We start from the raw sequence: 17,595 nt of genomic DNA, 5'->3' as shown, positions 1-17,595 counted from the left end.
CCTTAAATTTCAAAAGTGAATAAAATAACGTTCAAAATACAATAGTTACGATATATTGAATGCTTATATTTTACCAACTGTGCTAAGCAACACTGTTGTTTAATACTGACAATACTATGAGACAGGTACTACAATTACCCTCTTTTTAGCAGTGAGAATTCATAAGATGCCAACATTATACAACTTTTTTTAAAAAAAACATCTTATTTTATTTTTTTAATTCTCACCCAAGGACATTTTTCCATTGATTTTTTAGAGTGGAAGAGAGAGGGAAAGACAGAGAGAAATAGCAGATGTGAGAGAAACACATCCATTGGTTGCCTCCTGTACATGCCTGACCAGGGAGGGCCCGGGCTGGGGAGGAGCCTGCAATCATGGTATGTGCCCTTGATTGGGAATCAAACCCGGGACCCTTTGGTCCACAGGCCAACACTCTATCCACAGAGCCAAACCGGCTAGGGCTATACAACTATTTCTGAGAGAGCCTGTATTCAAACCCAGGTCTGTGTAATTCCAGAGCCTGTGCTGTTACCCATACACTCTATAAGCCAAGAGAAGGATTTAAAAAAAAAAAAAAAAAAGACATTTGACAATCATAGGTGTAGTTACCTATATAGTTCTTTCTCTTTTACTGATTTGTTGTTGTTGTTGTTGTTAATCCTCACCTGATTAGATGAAGTGATTTGGTAAACAAGGTAGTGGAAAACACTCAATAGGTACACAAAAAAATTTTGTTTTAATGAGGATAGTTTAAGGGACCTTTGGGATAACATCAAGGGTAACAACATTCACATCATAGACGTACCAGAAGGAAAAGAGAGAGCAAGGGATTAAAAACCTATTAGATGAAATAATGGATGAAAATTTCCCTATCTTGGCAAAGGAAATAGACATATAAGTCCAGGAATTGCAGACAGTCCCAAACAAGACAAAAATCAAAGAGGCCCACACCAAGAAATATCATAATTAAAATCCCAAAGGCTAAAAACAAAAAAAAAATCTTAAAGGCAGCAAGAGAAAAGCAATTAGTTACCTAAAAGGGAGCTCCCATAAAACTGTCAGCTGATTTTCTCAACAGAAACTTTGCAGGCCAAAAGACATTGGCACAAAATATTCAAAGTAATGAAAAGAAAGGATTTACAACCAATATTACTCTACCCAGCAAGGTAATAATTTAAAATGGAAAGAGATAAAGAGCTTCCCAGATTAAAAAAAAACAAACTCAATGAGTTCATCACCCCGAAACCATACAACAAAACAAATTTTAAAGGGACTTCTTTAAGAAAAAAAAGATTTTAAAAAATGAGTAATAAAATGATGGTAATATATACCTATCAATAATTAACTTTAAATGTAAATGGTTACATGCTTCAATCAAAAGACATGAGGTGGCTGAATGGTAAGAAAAAAAGACCCATACATATGCTGCCTACAGAGACCTATTTCAGATCAAAAGACACAAAAACTGAAAGTAAAGGAATGGAAAATAATATTTCATGCAAATGGAAACAAAGAAAAAAAGCTGGGGGAACAATAGTTCTATCAGATAAAATAGGACTTTAAAACAAAGGCTACATATAACAAGAGACCAAGAAGGGCCCAGCAATTCCACTTCTGGGTATTTAACCAAAGAAAGCAAAAACACTAACTTGAAAAGACAAATACATCCCTATATTCACTGAAACATTATTTATAATAACCAAGATATGGAAGCAACCTAAGTGTCCATCAACTGACAACTGGTAAAGAAGCTGTGGTGCATATATAAAATGAAATATTACTCAGCCATAAAAGAGTGAAATCTTGCCATTTGTGACAACATGGGTGGACCTAGAGGGTATTATGCTAAGTTAAATAAGTTAGAGAAACACAAATACCATATGATTTCAAATATGTGTGTAATCTGAAAAACAAAACAAACAAACAAGCAAAAAAAACAGAAACAAACTTATAGATACAGAGAACAAACTGTTGATTGCCAGGTGGGAGGAGGTGTTGGGGAGCTGGGTGATAAAGGTGAAGAGATTAAAAAGTACAAATTGGAAGTTACAAAGTGGTCATGGGAGGTAAAGTACAGCATAGGAAATATAATAAAAAATATTGTAATAAGTATATAACTATATGGTCGGGGGTGCTAGACTTATCAGGGGGATCACTTCATCCTATACAATAAAGAGGTAATATGCAGATTGACCATTACTCCAACACACAAGATGGCTGCCCCCATGTGGTCAAAGATGGCCACCACAAGATGGCTGGCAGGGAAGGGCAGTTATGGGCGATCAGGACAGCAGGAGAGGGCAGTTAGGGGTGACTAGGCCGGCAGAGGAGGGCAGCTGGGGGCAACCAGGCCTGCAGGGGAGGACAGTTGGGGGCGACCAGGCCTGCAGGGGAGGGCAGTTGGGGGAGGGGGGCAGGCCTGCAAGGGAGGGCAGTTGGGAAGGACAAGGTCTGTAGGGGAGGGCAGTTGGGGGGGACCCAGGCCTGCAGGGGAGGACAGTTGGAGGGGACCAGGCCTGTAGGGGAGGGCAGTTGGGGGGATGAGGCCTGCAGGGGAGGGCAGTTGGGGGCAACCAGGCCTACAGGGGAGGGCAGTTGGGGGGGGACCAGGCCTGCAGGGGAGGACAGTTGGAGGGGACCAGGCCTGTAGGGGAGGGCAGTTGGGGGGGATGAGGCCTGCAGGGGAGGGCAGTTGGGGGCAACCAGGCCTACAGGGGAGGGCAGTTGGGGGGGGACCAGGCCTGCCAGAGAGGGCAGTTGGGGGGGAACCAGGCCTTCAGGGGAGGGCAGTTGGGGGCGACCAGGCCAGCAGGGGAGAGAATTAGGGGTTACCGGGCTGGCAGGGGAGGGCAGTTAGGGGCAAGCAGGCCTGCAGGGGAGGGCAGTTGGGAGCAACCAGGCCTTCAGGGGAGAGCAGTTGGGGGCAACCAGGCCTGCAGGGGAGGGCAGTTGGGGGGGACCAAGCCTGCAGGGGAGGGCATTTGGGGGGGAACTAGGCCTGCAGGGGAGGGCAGTTAGGGGCAATTGGGCCGGCAGGGGAGGGCAGTTAGGGGTGACCAGGCTGGCAAGGGAGGGGAGTTAGGGGTGACCAGGCCTACAAGGGAGGGCAGTTGGGGGCGACCGGGCCTGCAGGGGAGGGCAGTTTGACAATCAGGTTGGCAAGGGAGGGCAGTTAGGGGCAACCAGGCTGGCAAGGGAAGTCAGTTAGGGGTGACTGGGCCAGCAGGGGAGGGCAGTTGGGGGCGACCAGGCCTGCAGGGGAGGACAGTTAGGAGCAACCAGGCTGGCAGGAGAGGGCAGTTAGGGGCAAATTGGGCTGGCAGGGGAGCAGTTAGGCATCGATCAGGCTGGTAGGGGAGTGGTTATGGGGTTATCAGGCTCGCAGGCAGAAGAGAAGCGGTTAGGGGCAATCAGGCAGGCAGACAGGCGAGCGGTTGGAAGCCAGCAGTCCTGGATTGTGAGAGGGATGTCTGACTGCCCACCGGGATCAGGCCTAAATGGGCTGTCGGACATCCCTTGAGAGGTCCCAGATTGGAGAGTGTGCAGTCTGGGCTGAGGGACATCGCCCTCCCCTCGCTGTGCATGAATTTCATGCACCGGGCCTCTAGTAAATGATATAAATGTCTAAGCACTATGCTGTCCACCTGAAACTAATATAATATTGACTGTCACCTGGAATTAAAAAGTAAGAAATATTAAAAAAAAAATAAAGCCAAATATATAGGCAATTTTATTAAAATGTAAATGAACTTAGTGATTCAGTTAAAAGTTACTGTTGTCAGACTATAGAAAACCAATTATATGGTACTTAGAAACATAACTAATAAATCTAACCTAAAAGGAATATATAGGCTATCTATTCAGCAATTGCAGAATACTTTTTATTTTTCAAGCAAACAGAACATTATAAAACATATCCACATGCTGGGCCATAAACACAAGTCTTAAATGTATTTTAAAGGATTGAACTCAGAATAAAAAATATGTTCTCTGACCACAATGCAATTAAACTAAAAATAAAAAAGAAGAATGTAACAAAAGTCAAGAGGATACATTAACAAAATAGGAAAGAAATAACAGCAACTGATCAAGAAAAAAATAGAAGACACAGTAACCAATATCACAAATGAAATTAATATAATTCATACAACAAATATGTAAAAGAGATTATAAAAAACTTCATGCCAATAAATATGAACATCTAGGTCAAATGGACAAATTCTTAGAAAAATGTAATCCATTAACAATGACTCAAAAAGAGAGAAAACCTGACCAGTCCCATAAATAATAAAGAATTTCGTGTACCAGGCCTCTAGTTTACTAGTAAGTCAAATTCCTAGACACCAGCCAAGGGTCAACATTATAAGCAGAACCTTTTAAGGATAATAGTCTCAGGCCCACTATGTAACTATTTTGTCCCTCAGCCCGGCCTGCATCCTCTCGCAATCCAGGACCCCTCAGGTAGGATCCCTAGGCCTGGCCAGCGATCAGGGCCTATCGGGGCTTTCCTTTCCCCGGCTGCCAGCAGCTGGCCCTGGCCCCGCCGCTGCCACTGCTTGCCATCTGTGTGGCACTGTCCCTCCCCCCCTCTGTAGGCGACAGGCATGGGGTGCGATAGCTTGGCTGGCCTGGGCCTCCCACTGCAGGGCAATCGCTGGCCGGCCCCACACACCCGCTCCAGCGTCGCTGTCCGATGGCCTGGGCCTCCCTCTGTGGGGTGATCAATCGTGGAGCCCCCAGATCGATCACCCTGCAGAGGGAGGCCCTGCCCACCTGCTGCAGCGCCACCAGACAGGCCTCCCTCTGTGGCTGCCGGCCAGGTGGTCTGGGCCTCCCTCTGCAGGGCGATCAATTGTGGGGTTCCAAGATCGATGGCTCCACAGAGGGAGGCCCTGCCACCCACCGCAGTGCCACTGGCCAGGAACCTGGGCATCCCTCTGCGGGACGATCATGGGGAGATGGTGGGGATCCCCAACCAATCGCATCACACCTGCCTTGGCTGGCCTGGCACCACTGCGTGTCATAGCATGGTCGTCCGGAAGTTCGTCTAGATGGTCGTTCTGCTGTTCAGTCGATTTGCATATTATGTTTTTATTATTATAAATTGTTCCCTAAACTGATATGAAACTTTTCCAAATGATAAAAATGGTTCGCTGTGCCGAAATTGTTTGTATAAACAATGTGGATTATTTGCTTTCCTTCTGGGAGTCTGGGATTTGGTACAAGCTGGGCAGAGGGTGCTTCTGCAATCAGCTCCCAATAAAAACTTTGCACAGTGAGTCTCTAATGGTGTTCCCTGGTAGACAATACTTCACATACATTATCACAGCTCACTGCCAAAGGAATTAACTATGTACTGTGTGACTCCAATGGCAGAAGATTCTTGGAAGCTTGTATTTGAATTACTCCAGACTTTACCCCAAATGCCTTTTCATTTTGCTAATTTTACTCTGTACCCTTTCACTGTAATAATATAGCCATGAGTACAACTGTATGTCAAGTCCTGTGAATCCTTCTAGCAAAATCCTTCTATCAAGCCAAGGGTAAACTTGGGACTTGCAACATAAATATCTCCTGTCATCACTAGAATCTGACACTGAATTGGAAGTCCTAGCTTTTTCAATAAGGAGAGAGAGAGAGAGAGGGAGAGAAAAGGAGAGCGAGGGAGAGAGAGAAGGTAGGGAGGGAGGGAGAGTGAGAGAGCTAGAGATCAAAATATTAAGGATAGGAAGAAATTGTATGAATTATTTACAGAAAAAAACAAAACCTAAAGAATTTATAGATAAGGTACTGGGATAGATTACAATATGGTTGCTGACTATAAAATAAACAATAACAAAAAAATCATTCATAAATACCAGCAAAGAGATAATAAAATTAAAATGCTATTTAAATTAGCATGAAAAAGTTGTGCCCAGGAATAAATTTAGTAAGAAATGTGCAAGACCCCCACTGAGAAAATTAGATATTAAAGAAGGTACAAATAAATGCAGAGATACAACACAACCAAAGATTTAAAGAGTCAATGCTAAAAAGATGTCTCATCACTCAAATTATTCTATAAAATAAATGGAACCCCAATCAAAATGCTCAGGTTGGGGTAGGAAGAACTGTAGAACCAACAGGCTAATTTTTCCGATTTATAGAGAATTACAAAGAATATAGCCATACTCTAGAAAATGAACAAAGAGGGAGGACTTACTCCATTAGATAGCAAGTTTCAATAAAAACAAATAAACAAAAAATTACAACAACAAAAAAAAACACACACTGCTACAATAATTGGTGTGGATAGACAAGTGGAACAGCCAGAAACTGACCCAAGCATATATGGATGCTTGATATATGACAAATATGGTCTTGCAGTGCAATAATGAAAAGATGAACTTTTCAATAAATGGTGCTAGTAAAAGTGGATTATTCATATGGAAAATTAAATGGGATCTCCACTTCTCATGTTACACAAAATTTAATTCCAGGTAGTTTATAGATATAAATGTGAGAGGCAACACTAAAAGCTTTTAGAAAATAACTATGGGAGAACGACTTTATAACTTCCAGGTAGGTAAGGGTTTCTTTATCTTACCTTATAATAGAGAAACATGCAAATTGACCGCACCTCCACTATGCCCACGATTGGGCCGGCAGGAGGCTGGGGGCGGGACTCCGGGTGGCATATCCGCCGTTGAGAAGATCAAGATGGCGGTGCCCAGTGGCCGGGCCCATGCCGCCGCTCCGCGGGGTGCCTGGGGCGATCGGCACCCCGGGGGAGGTGGCCGGGCCCATCGGCACCCCGGGGGGCGTGGCCGGACCCATGCCGCCGCTCCCGGGGGTGCCTGAAGCGATCGGCACCCCGGGGGGGCGTGGCCGGGCCCATCGGCACCCCGGGGGGCATGGGTGGACCCATGCCGCCGCCCCCGGGGGTGCCTGGGGCCATCGGCACCCGGGGGGGGCGTGGCCGGGCCCATCGGCACCCCGGGGGGCGTGGCCAGGCCCATGCCGCTGCTCCCCAGGGTGCCTGGGGCGATCGGCCCCTCCCGGGGGTCCCGGAGGCGATTGGCCACCAGGGGGGGCGTGGCCCGGCCCCTCCCGCCCCTCCCGGGGGTCCCAGGGGCCGAGGCTTTCCGGGCCTTGGGCACTTGCGGGGAGCCTGCACTGATCGCAGGAAACCACTGGGGGTCGGCTCCTGTGATCGGTAGCAGGGACACTGGGTGCGGCGAGCCCTAGGCCAGGAAAGCCTGGGGCAGAGGTTTTCCCGGCCTTGGGCACCAGTGGGCAGCCTGCACGGATGGCAGGAAACCACTGGGGGTCGGCTCCTGCGATCCTTAGCAAGGATGTTGGGTGCCGCCGAGCCCAAGGCCACCGTCCGGGGCCAAGCCCCGACCCTGAAAAAGGCAGAAGGCGGTGGCCACAGCCAAGGCCTGGGTCCCTGGTGCCGGCAGAAAACTGGTGCAGGCAGCCAGGTGAATGAAGGTCTATTGCACGAATCTTCGTGCAAACGGGCTACTAGTAAATACATAAAACTAACTATGAATGAAACATGATAAATTTGACTACATTAACATCAAGAACATTTATTCACCACAAGACACTAGAGTTAAAAAAAAAACACAAAAAAAAACCAAAGTAGGGAATAAGATATTTATAGCACAGACAACCAACAACCAGCATCCAAGAAACACAAAGAATTCCTAAAAACCAGTAAGAAGAAACCTAATCAATGAAAAGATGAGCAAAAGCCTTAAACAGGCACAAAAGAGAAAATCCAAATGGCCAATAAAATATTTGGAAGGTGTTCAATCTCATTAGGAATCAAGAGAACTGCAAATTAAAAACCACAATAAAATTATGCAGCCATCTAATGACAAGTTTTGTTTTTTTTTTAAATGTATTTTTATTGATTTTGGAGAGGAAGAGAGAGGGAGAGATAGAAACATCAATGATGAGAATCATTGATCGGCTGCTTTCTGCACACCCCAGACTGAGGATCGAGCCCACAACCCAGGTATGTGTTCTGACTAGAATCAAACTCTAATCTCCTGTCATAGGATGACACTCAACCACTTAGCCAACTCGGCTGGGCAACAAAAATTTTTAAACTTTGACCACATCAAATACTGGACAGGATGTGACAATAGGTGACATTTACATTCTACTGGGAGCTGATATAACCACTTTGGAAAATGTTTTGGTAACACCTAGTCAAACTGAAGATATGTACACTCCACAACAAAGCAATTCCACTCCCAGATATAAACCCCTGAAAAACATGTGTGCACGCAAACTACAATTTATAAACAAATGGTTCATAGTAGCTCTACTTCCGACCGTAGTGGCCACCTAATACATTTTGTTGAGTGAAAAAAATGAATCTAATTAATTAAAAGGAATTCTAACTGGAAAAGATTAGAAGAAATACTTACATGTTTATTGCTTAATGATCTTTTCAATAAAGCATCTCTGGAAATATGGTCTGCTGTTCTTGCCACATCTTCCAAAAATCGATAATCTAAAAATTTCAAAAGAGAAAAATAAACAAACGACATATAGCAATGGCCAGGAAGCACCAATCTGCTATGCATAAGATGGCTTACCACTTAGGAGATCCATTTCAGTAAACTGTTGTAATGAAACATAGGCAGTTTTATCTCGAACTCCATTACATGTCAGTTCTGCTTTGTGTTTCTTTACACAGGGCAAACTGAAGAGAAAAGAAGAGGCACTTTTATATTTTGAGGTAACAATGGTACAGATAGAGATAATAAGGTAGGAAATTATCTATAATAATAAAAGTGTAATATGCTAATGAGACCAGACGTCCTTCCGGACGACCTTCTGGACAAAGCCAGGTCTGAAAGGGAAGCCCGGGTCCCGGGTGCCTGCGGGCAGCTGGAAGGAAGCCGGTGTGGGCAGCTGGGGGAAGGAAGGCCTACTCTTGCACGAATTTTCATGCATCGGGCCTCTAGTATACTAGAGGCCGAGTGGCCCAGCGTGCACGAAATTGTGCGCGGTTAGGGTCCCTAGGCCTAGCCTGGCCTGTCACATGGCCTCTGCCGCCCTGCGATGCTACATGAAGCTCCCGCCCCGGGACACTCCACGATGCTTGCGACCCCTCAACTGCTCCCGAGGCTCCCCCTGCCCCTCGACTGCTCCGTGAAACTCCCCGGCCCCGCTGCTTTACAAAATTCACTGCCACCTGGGTGACTGCTCCGCTAAGCTCACAGCCACCCCACAAAGCAGCCCGCCACCGCCAACTCCCCCCACCCCACCACTGCTCCACAAGGCTCCCCCAACCCCCCAACTGCTCCGTGAAACTCCCCGGCCCCGCTGCTTTACGAAATTCACTGCCACCTGGGTGACTGCTCCGCTAAGCTCACGGCCACCCCACAAAGCAGCCCGCCACCGCCGCTCAACAGTCCCCAGTCCCACCCCGCCGCCAGCCCCTCCTCATGGTGAGCAGCTCGGGGGCTGGGGGAGAGGGGGGACACAGAGGTGCTCCATGCACTTCATGGTGACCGGTTGCCCGTTCGGTTGTGACGCCACCTAGCTCTTTATATATATTAGGATTAGGATACCTGCAAGAATGCCGCATACAACGTGGACATCTATACTTGGCTTCTTCTGTACCACAAGTTTCACATCTACAAAAACCCACATGAAACATAACAAATTATCAGTTATTAATTCTACTTATTTGTTTATAAAATTTTAATCTGAGTCAATTACTCATCACAATCAATTTACAGACATAGTGAATAAAATATATGCAAGTAACTCTGACAAAATACTCCATAGCTGTCAAACATTGTTAGAAAATTCTCTTCTAGGAAACTGTCTCCAAATGACTACATTTACAATGTTGTTAGCAATATGTAACTCAAGAAAATATGTATTAGATTTGTTTAAAAAATCATCTCACTTTTGACTTCTTTTACTACTATCATCAGAGAAAGAGATTATTCAATGACATTTTTAACTTGTAATTCCTGGCAATCTCTTAACGATTGTGTGTGTGCTATATCGAGAAGTTCAATCCATGAGTTATGTTTAGATATATTACAGGCTCACACACCAGTAAAACTGTGTAAGACTCAGTCAAATTCAGAGAATAGCAGTTGAATCTTTTTCCTCAACTACACACCCAACCTGGAATAGGCATCAGAATAATCTATGCCTGCTATTACCATCTGTCTTCACCTGCTATTCTAGGACCTATTGTGTTCTAGATAGTAAAAGCCCCAAGAATCTGATCACTCTTTATTTCCTATGTCACATGATCACACACAACTGGGAAAAAAACAAATAAAAAATAACGAACAGTCATAGTATTCTTAGAAAACTAAACAACTGGATGAGTTTAAGTGCATTTTTGTATAATTTTAACTTAATCCACTTTGTCGTTGTTACTTTTATTAGACTTTTCCTCACCTCTATCCTCCCTCAAATAAATACTGAGTCAAGGGCACATAAGTCAAGCCAGAATCTGGTCCAAGGGTTTTCTGGTCCCCAGAATTTTCATCTTCTGACTTGCTCACGGGACACTATCAACCTCACATATTTTCATTGAATTAGTTATATATGAGAAAACCCTCCACAGCCCCAATTCCTCGCTCCCCACTCCCACCACCCAGGTTCCAGGGACCCAACTTGTGCATAATTTTCTGCACCTGCTGGTTGTGTAGTTTCCTTCAAACTGGACAGCAGAGGACTCCACAGCCTTATCCCCCCCACCACGCCCCCGCAATGGGTTTCTCGAAGCCCTACCTTGACATGGCCAGTTTCCGCTTCGAGCCCACGGGGCAACTTATCTGAGGCTCTTCTTTCACCTTTGTATCATCCAATATTTCTTCCTTCGGGAAAAACTTTTCTTCTTTCACACACACTTCATCCATCACTTCTTCTTTTATGTTCTGAGCAAAAGCCATCTCTTCCTGTTTTATCTCCAAGTTCTCTTTCCTCTCTTCCTTCACTTCCAGCCAGTCCATCACCTCTTCCTTCACCTTCACTTTCTCTTCCTTTATCTCCGGCCCATCCACCTTCTCCTCTTTCACCACCGAACTGCCCTCCACCTCCTGCTTCACCTCCAAGGGGTCTGGTTTCTCCTCCTTCACCTCGGGCCCGTCCTCCACCTCCTGCTTTATCCACCGGCCATCCAGCACACCTCCTTCCGTTTGCGACCAGTTCATATTTTCTAGCTTCACAGCCGTCGGACACACTCGCATTTCCTCTGCGCTCTGTGCACTCCCTTCTCCTCCATCCGCTGTTTCCTCCATTCCTGGCAGCCCATTCCCCGCCTCTCCACCGCCGGACTCGAGCGGCGGCCGCGCCCCCTCAGCTCCGCGCTGGAGACCGCCTCCCGACGTGGCTTCATTTTCAGCAGCAAAATCCATCCGCTCGCGACCCTTGGCCTCCGCTGCCACCCTGTCCTTCAATGTGGCTGGTCCCCGCCAGGAGGTAGGAGGTACAAGCGGGAAGAACTACAGAGGCCCACGTGCTGGAAGTCGCAGGCCGTGGAACGCCGACCTGGTGTAGTCCTCCCAGCGTCGTAAAGCAGCGCCCCAGCGCCACGCCACTTCACGACTCAGAGCGATCTTTACGGCTCTCCGGAGGTCCGCCCAGATCTTCTGGGAGCCTTGGCGTGAGGCCTCGCCCCACCGCGGTCCCGCCTTCAGGGCGGGCTTTGCCCAACATTTCCCCTCGGGGCCCGCCTCCCGCCCCACCCTCTGCGCCTGACTACAACTCTAGGATCGGGAGAGGAGCCGAACCATGATCTTGGAATGGGAAGACCCACCTGATCTGTAGGAAAGATGAAATCTAATCTTGTATGAAGATGGAATAAATTTGTTACGCCTCAACAAGCTTCGGTTTCTTCACCTGTGCACTAGAGATGATGGTATTACACATCTCTTAGTGTTACTGTGAGGATCAAATGGAATCGTGCATGGAAAGATGCTAGCCGGGTCTGAAACAAACTCAATATATGGTGGCTCTTATACTGGTAATCCAGATAGGTTTCCCGTTAGAACAGAAGGCGTAACTTTCATTCTATCAATCCTTCTTAATAGCCCAAATCATGGTGCTGTTAGGTTTTGTTGGCAGGATTCTCTGCATATCTCTTAATTTTATTTTTCCCACCTCTTTATTGTTTCCAGATATTTCCTGGGGGGATTTCCCTAATTTCTACCTTACTAATATGTTATTTGATGGTATCCAATCTGTAATAGTCAACCCATCCACTAAATTCATTTCAGTTGGTTTATTTTTTCATAATCAGTATCTTCATCTTATTATTGCTTTACAGTATTCTCCCTTATATCTTTGTAGGTACTTATTTTACTCGTTTAAAATGTATCACTTTTTTTGTCCATTAATTCTGCTTCTCTAGTACAAATTGTCCAGTGTTCTAACAATTTTTTATGAAATTATACTCCTTAGATGCTGTAATATTTTCCCCTGTGATCTCATATTTATTTGGGAATATCAACAACTTTAAATATAATTCATACTAATTCATACTTGAAAAGGGAGCATCAAAGCCCAAGTGATTTTTGTTTGTTTGTTTGAGAGGGGAAGTAAAGAGGAGAGTGGATGAGCCTTAGGGTAGAAATTCTTTGGTGTTGCAATCTGGGCTCCACTTGTCCCAATCTGCCCTTCCTTGAGGAGAACATGCCATTCAGGTTACCCCTGCATTTGTCATCCCTTTCCCAAGAGCTACTGTTTTCTGTAGCTAGACCCCAGGATGGAAGAAAGAGAATAAAAGAACTGTTCCAAACTAACCTGTATTCACAGCTATGAGCTTTATTGATGTTACTCTTCCTCCTTGGGCAGGTGCTGGGCTGGTCCCGCTGTTTTCTATGCCCACCTTGAGTTGGGGTGGGCTGTGATCCATCCAGGGTAATGTGGATAGAAAGGGCACAATCAGAGATATCTCCTATTCGACCCCTTACCTCCAACAGTGTCCATCTATGACTCCAGGAAAGCCACCACAATGAGACCCAACTCCCTTTCATTTCCTAGGGGTTTCTCAGAACTTCTGAGTTAGGCTTCAAGATCCATCACCTCCTTCTCACTTACGTAACATCTTCAGGATTAGACTTGGGAACTCCAGGAGGCAATAGTGTTGTTAGTTAAGAATGGAATTCTCCATAGTGAACTTTTAGAAAATAGTAATACATTTCTTAAATGCTTTAAAGGTTGTTCCAATATCCTCCCCACTGGGCTTCCCATAACATTTTTCATATATTCCCAGGATGCAAGAGGCTTCATTATATTCACAATTTGAGGAAATGTAGTAATTTCCATATGCTTGTCCATGGACCCTTGCATCAGCATCACCTGTTATACTTGGTCAAAAACAGATTTCTGGGCTTCTCCTAGAGGTATTGAACCAAAATAGAGTGAGCTGTTGAGAATTATTTTCTTTTTAATTTTTTAAATTTTTATTTCCCTTTTATTTCTATGAGTTTATTTCTTTGTTTAATCATTTCACCTTTTTCACCCAGCCCTCCAACTGCCTTCAGCCTGGTCTCTGTATCTATGAGTTTGTTTCTATTTTGTTTGTTACTCTATTTTGTTCATTAGATTCTGCATATAAGTGAGGTCATATGGTACTTGTCTTTCTCTGACTTACTTCTTTAGTTTACTTAGCATAATACTTTCCAGGTGTCACAAAAGGTAAGTTTTGTTTTTTTGATTTTTTTATGGCTGAGTAGTATTCCATGTGTAAATGTACCATAGCTTTTTTATCCACTTGACTACTGATGGCCACTTAGGCTGCTTTCATATCTTGGCTATCTATAATAATAAAAGCATAATATGCTAACTAGACCAGACATTCTTCCGGACGACCTTCCCGATGAAGCCAGGGCTGTGAGGGAAGCCCGGATCCCAGGTGCCAGAGGGAAGCTGGTGCCGGCAGTTGGGGGAAGGAAGGCCTACTCTTGCACCAATTTCGTGCTTCAGGCCTCTAGTTGTAAATAATGCTGCAGTGAACATAGAGGCACATATATTATTTTGAATTAGTGTTTCAGGTTTATTTGGGTATATTCCCACAAATGGAATTGCTGGGTTTTAAGGCATTCTATATTTAATTTTTTTTCAGGTAACTCCATACTGCTTTCCTGCTGGGAAATATTTTTAACAAGTATCTCTGTGTGTACTTCTTTTTAAAAATATATATTTTTTTATTGATTTTTTTACAGAGAGGAAGGGAGAGGAATAGAGAGTTAGAAACATCGATGAGAGAGAAGCATCGATCAGCTGCCTCCTGCACACTCCCTACTGGGGATGTGCCTGCAACCAAGGCACATGCCTTTGACTGGAATCGAACCCGGAACCCTTCAGTGCCCAGGCCGATGCTCTATCCACTGAGCCAAACCGGCTAGGGCTCTGTGTGTACTTCTTATGTACAGTCAGATTCAGGAACCAGTGGATGAAGGCATTACAACTGCACTGTCCAATACGACAGCCACTAGCCACAGTGGCTATTGAGCCCTTGACATGTGGTCATCCAAATTGAGACATGCTGTAAGTGTAAAATGCACACTGGATTATAAAGACAGTACAAAGAATATAAAATTCTCATTAATAACATTTTTATATTGATTACATGTTGAAATGATAGTATCTACACTAATAAAAGAGAAATATACAAATTGATTGTATCTCTGTGATTCCCATCAGCCAATCAGGAGTGAGCATGCAAATTAACCCAACAAAGATGGCGGGTTAATTTGCATATGCAGGCGAGGAGCGGCCCGGTGGAGTGGGACGCCTGCTATGAGGGGGAGTGCGGGGGGCGGAGGGAGCTACAGGAGTGGTGCTCCTGCCGGGAGTGAGGACTTGTAGGCTCCCAGGCAGCCAGGAGCGAAGCCAGAGAAGGAAGGTCTATTCTTATATGAATCTTTGTGCAACGGGCCTCTAGTTTTAGATTTATTAGGTTTTGATATATTATTACAATTAATTTCAACTGTTTTTATTTACCTTTTAAGTAATATATCTGGTTCACATATTTCTGTTGGACAGTGCTACACTAGAAAATGTTATTAAAATTCAAATTTCAATTAGATGGGGTTAACATAATGTGAATAATCAAGAATAAGCACTCTGATTTCAAACTATATTACAAAGCTATAGTAATCAAAATGGTATTGTACTGGCACAACAACAGATACATAGATCAATGGAACAGAATAGAAAGCCCAGAAATAAACCCACACCTATGTGATCAGGAAGCCTAAAACAAGGGAAGCATGTTATAATGGGGTAAAGACAGTATCTTCAATAAATGGTACTGGTAACACTGTACAGATGCATGCAAAACTGTGAAAATGAACTGGTTCCTTACATCATACACAAAAATAAAACCAAAAAGAATTAAAGACTTAAATGTAAGACCTGAAACCATAACACTCCTAGAAGAAAACATAGGCAGTAAACTCCCTGACATTGATCTTAGAGTTTGTCTCCTGAGGCAAGGGAAACAAAAGAAAAAATAAATAAGACTACATCAAACTGAAGAGTTTTTGTCCAGTGAAGGAAACTATCAACAAAACAAAAAGAGAATAAACTGAATGGGAGAAGATATTTGCAAATTATGTGTCTGATAATGAGTTAATATCCAAAATATATAAAGATGCCTGGTTGTTGTGGCTCAGAGGTTGAGCATCAACCTAGGAACCAAGAGGTTGCCAGTTCGATTCTCAGTCAGGGCACATACCTGGTTGTAGGCTCGATTCCCAGTAGGGGCCATGCAGGAGGCAGCCAATTGATGATGTTCCTCTCTCATTGATGTTCCTCTCTCTCTCTCCCCCTCTCCCTTTCCCTCTCTCTAAAAATCAATAAAAATTTATAATAATAAAAGCATAATATGCTAATTAGAATGGACAGCCAAATAACCTTCCGGACGACCTTCTGGACAAAGCTGGGGCTGCAAGGGCCAAGGCAAGCTGCCGCGGCTGCAAGGGCCGAGCACCTTGCACAAATTTCATGCATCGGGCCTCTAGTATATGTATAAAAAACTCCAACTCAGGACCAAAGAAAAACATCCCCCCCAAACCAAACAATCTGATTAAAAATGGGCAGAGGACCTGAATAGACATTCTTCAAAGAAGACATACAGATGGCCAACAGACATATAAAAAGATGCTCAACATCACTATTCATTATTTGATTTGCAGGAAAATGCAAATCAAAACCACAATGAGATATTACCTTATACCTGTCAGAATGGCTATTATCAAAAAGTCAACAAATAAGTGTTGGCAAGGATGTAGAAAAGTGAGAACCCTCATTCATTCACTGTTGGTTGGATTGTAAATTGGTGCAGCCACTATGGAAAACAGGTGGGAGGTTCCTAAAAAAAATGAAAAATAGAACCAGCATATGACCCAGCAATTCCACTTCTGGTTATTTATCCAAAGCAAACAAAAACACTAATTCAAAAAGATGAATGCACTTCTATGTTCATTGTAGCATTATTTATACTAGCAAAGATATAGACACAGCCTAGGTGTCCATGAATAAATTAATGGATAAAGAAGATACACACACAAACAATGGAATATTATTCAGCAATTAAAAAAGAATGAAATCTTGCCATTTGTGAAAACTTAGATATATCTAGAGGGTATTATGCTACGTGAAATAAGTTAGAAAAAGACAAAATACTGTATTATTTCACTTATATGTGGAATTAAAAAAAACAAACAAAAATAAGACAAAGCAGAAACTGACTTATAAATACAGAAAACAAACTGATGTTTGTGAAAAGGGAGAAAGGTAAGGGGATGTGAAAAAGGTGAAGAGAAATAAGAGGTACAAACTTACAGTTATAAAATCAATTAAGTGCCCTAGCTTGTTTGGCTCAGGGGATAGAGCGTCGGCCTGCAGACTGAAGGGTCCCAGGTTCAATTCCAGTCAAGGGCACATACTGGGGTTATGGGCTCGATCTCCAGTAGGGGGTGTGCAGGAGGCAGCTGGTCAATGATTCTCTCTCATTGATGTTTCTATCTCTCCCTCTCTCTTCCTCTCTCTGAAATCAATAAAAATATATTTATTAAAAAATTAATAAGTAACAGGGATGTAATATAGGGCACAGGGAATATAGTCAAATATATATATATATATATATATATATATATATATATATATATATATCCTAATATGCAAATCTACTGAATGGTGGAACGACCAGAATGACTGGGCACTATGACGTGCACTGACCACCCTGATCACCTGATCGGGCTTGCTGGCCAACCTCCTGGTCCCCTCCCCCTGGCCGGAAGGCCCTGATTGCCCACTGGGGAACCGGGCAGGGGGTGATGGTGGACACGGGCAGTGCCAGGCCAAGGCAGGTGCAGGTGGGGAGTGGGGCCGGCTGCTGGCACCCAGAGGGAAACCTGGGTCCCAGGTGCCGGCAGCCAGAGGGAAGCCCCAGTCCTGTGTGTGGGTAGCTGAGGGAAGCTGGTGCTGGCAGCTGAGGGAAGGAAGACCTATCCCTGCATGAATTTCATGCACCGGTTCTCTAGTATTATAATAATTTTGTATGGTGATAGTTACTAGACTTATGATGATCACATCATAAAGTATATAAAA

General features: G+C 44.3%; 1 protein-coding gene across 2 annotated transcripts in view; it reads right to left on the bottom strand.

The window, feature by feature from the left end:
- The window catches only part of ZNHIT6 (zinc finger HIT-type containing 6), a 64,070-nt gene extending 52,362 nt beyond the window's left edge, over positions 1 to 11,708 (bottom strand). For both annotated transcript variants that reach the window (XR_013813765.1, XM_079776452.1), the window contains exons 1-4: positions 10,765 to 11,708; positions 9,576 to 9,641; positions 8,595 to 8,701; positions 8,424 to 8,509 (exon numbers count right to left, since the gene is read on the bottom strand). Coding sequence is in view for 1 of the 2 variants with exons in the window: in XM_079776452.1 (XP_079632578.1) it covers positions 8,424 to 8,509; positions 8,595 to 8,701; positions 9,576 to 9,641; positions 10,765 to 11,390 (885 nt within the window). In the remaining variant the exon portion in view is untranslated. The remainder of the gene's footprint in view (positions 1 to 8,423; positions 8,510 to 8,594; positions 8,702 to 9,575; positions 9,642 to 10,764) is intronic.
- Between the last annotated feature and the right edge of the window lie 5,887 nt (positions 11,709 to 17,595).

Source organism: Cnephaeus nilssonii, assembly GCF_951640355.1.
Source record: "Cnephaeus nilssonii genome assembly, chromosome: 7".
NCBI lineage: Eukaryota > Metazoa > Chordata > Mammalia > Chiroptera > Vespertilionidae > Cnephaeus > Cnephaeus nilssonii.
Note: the sequence above shows the minus strand (reverse complement) of the source record. Positions and strands in the feature narration are given on the sequence as shown.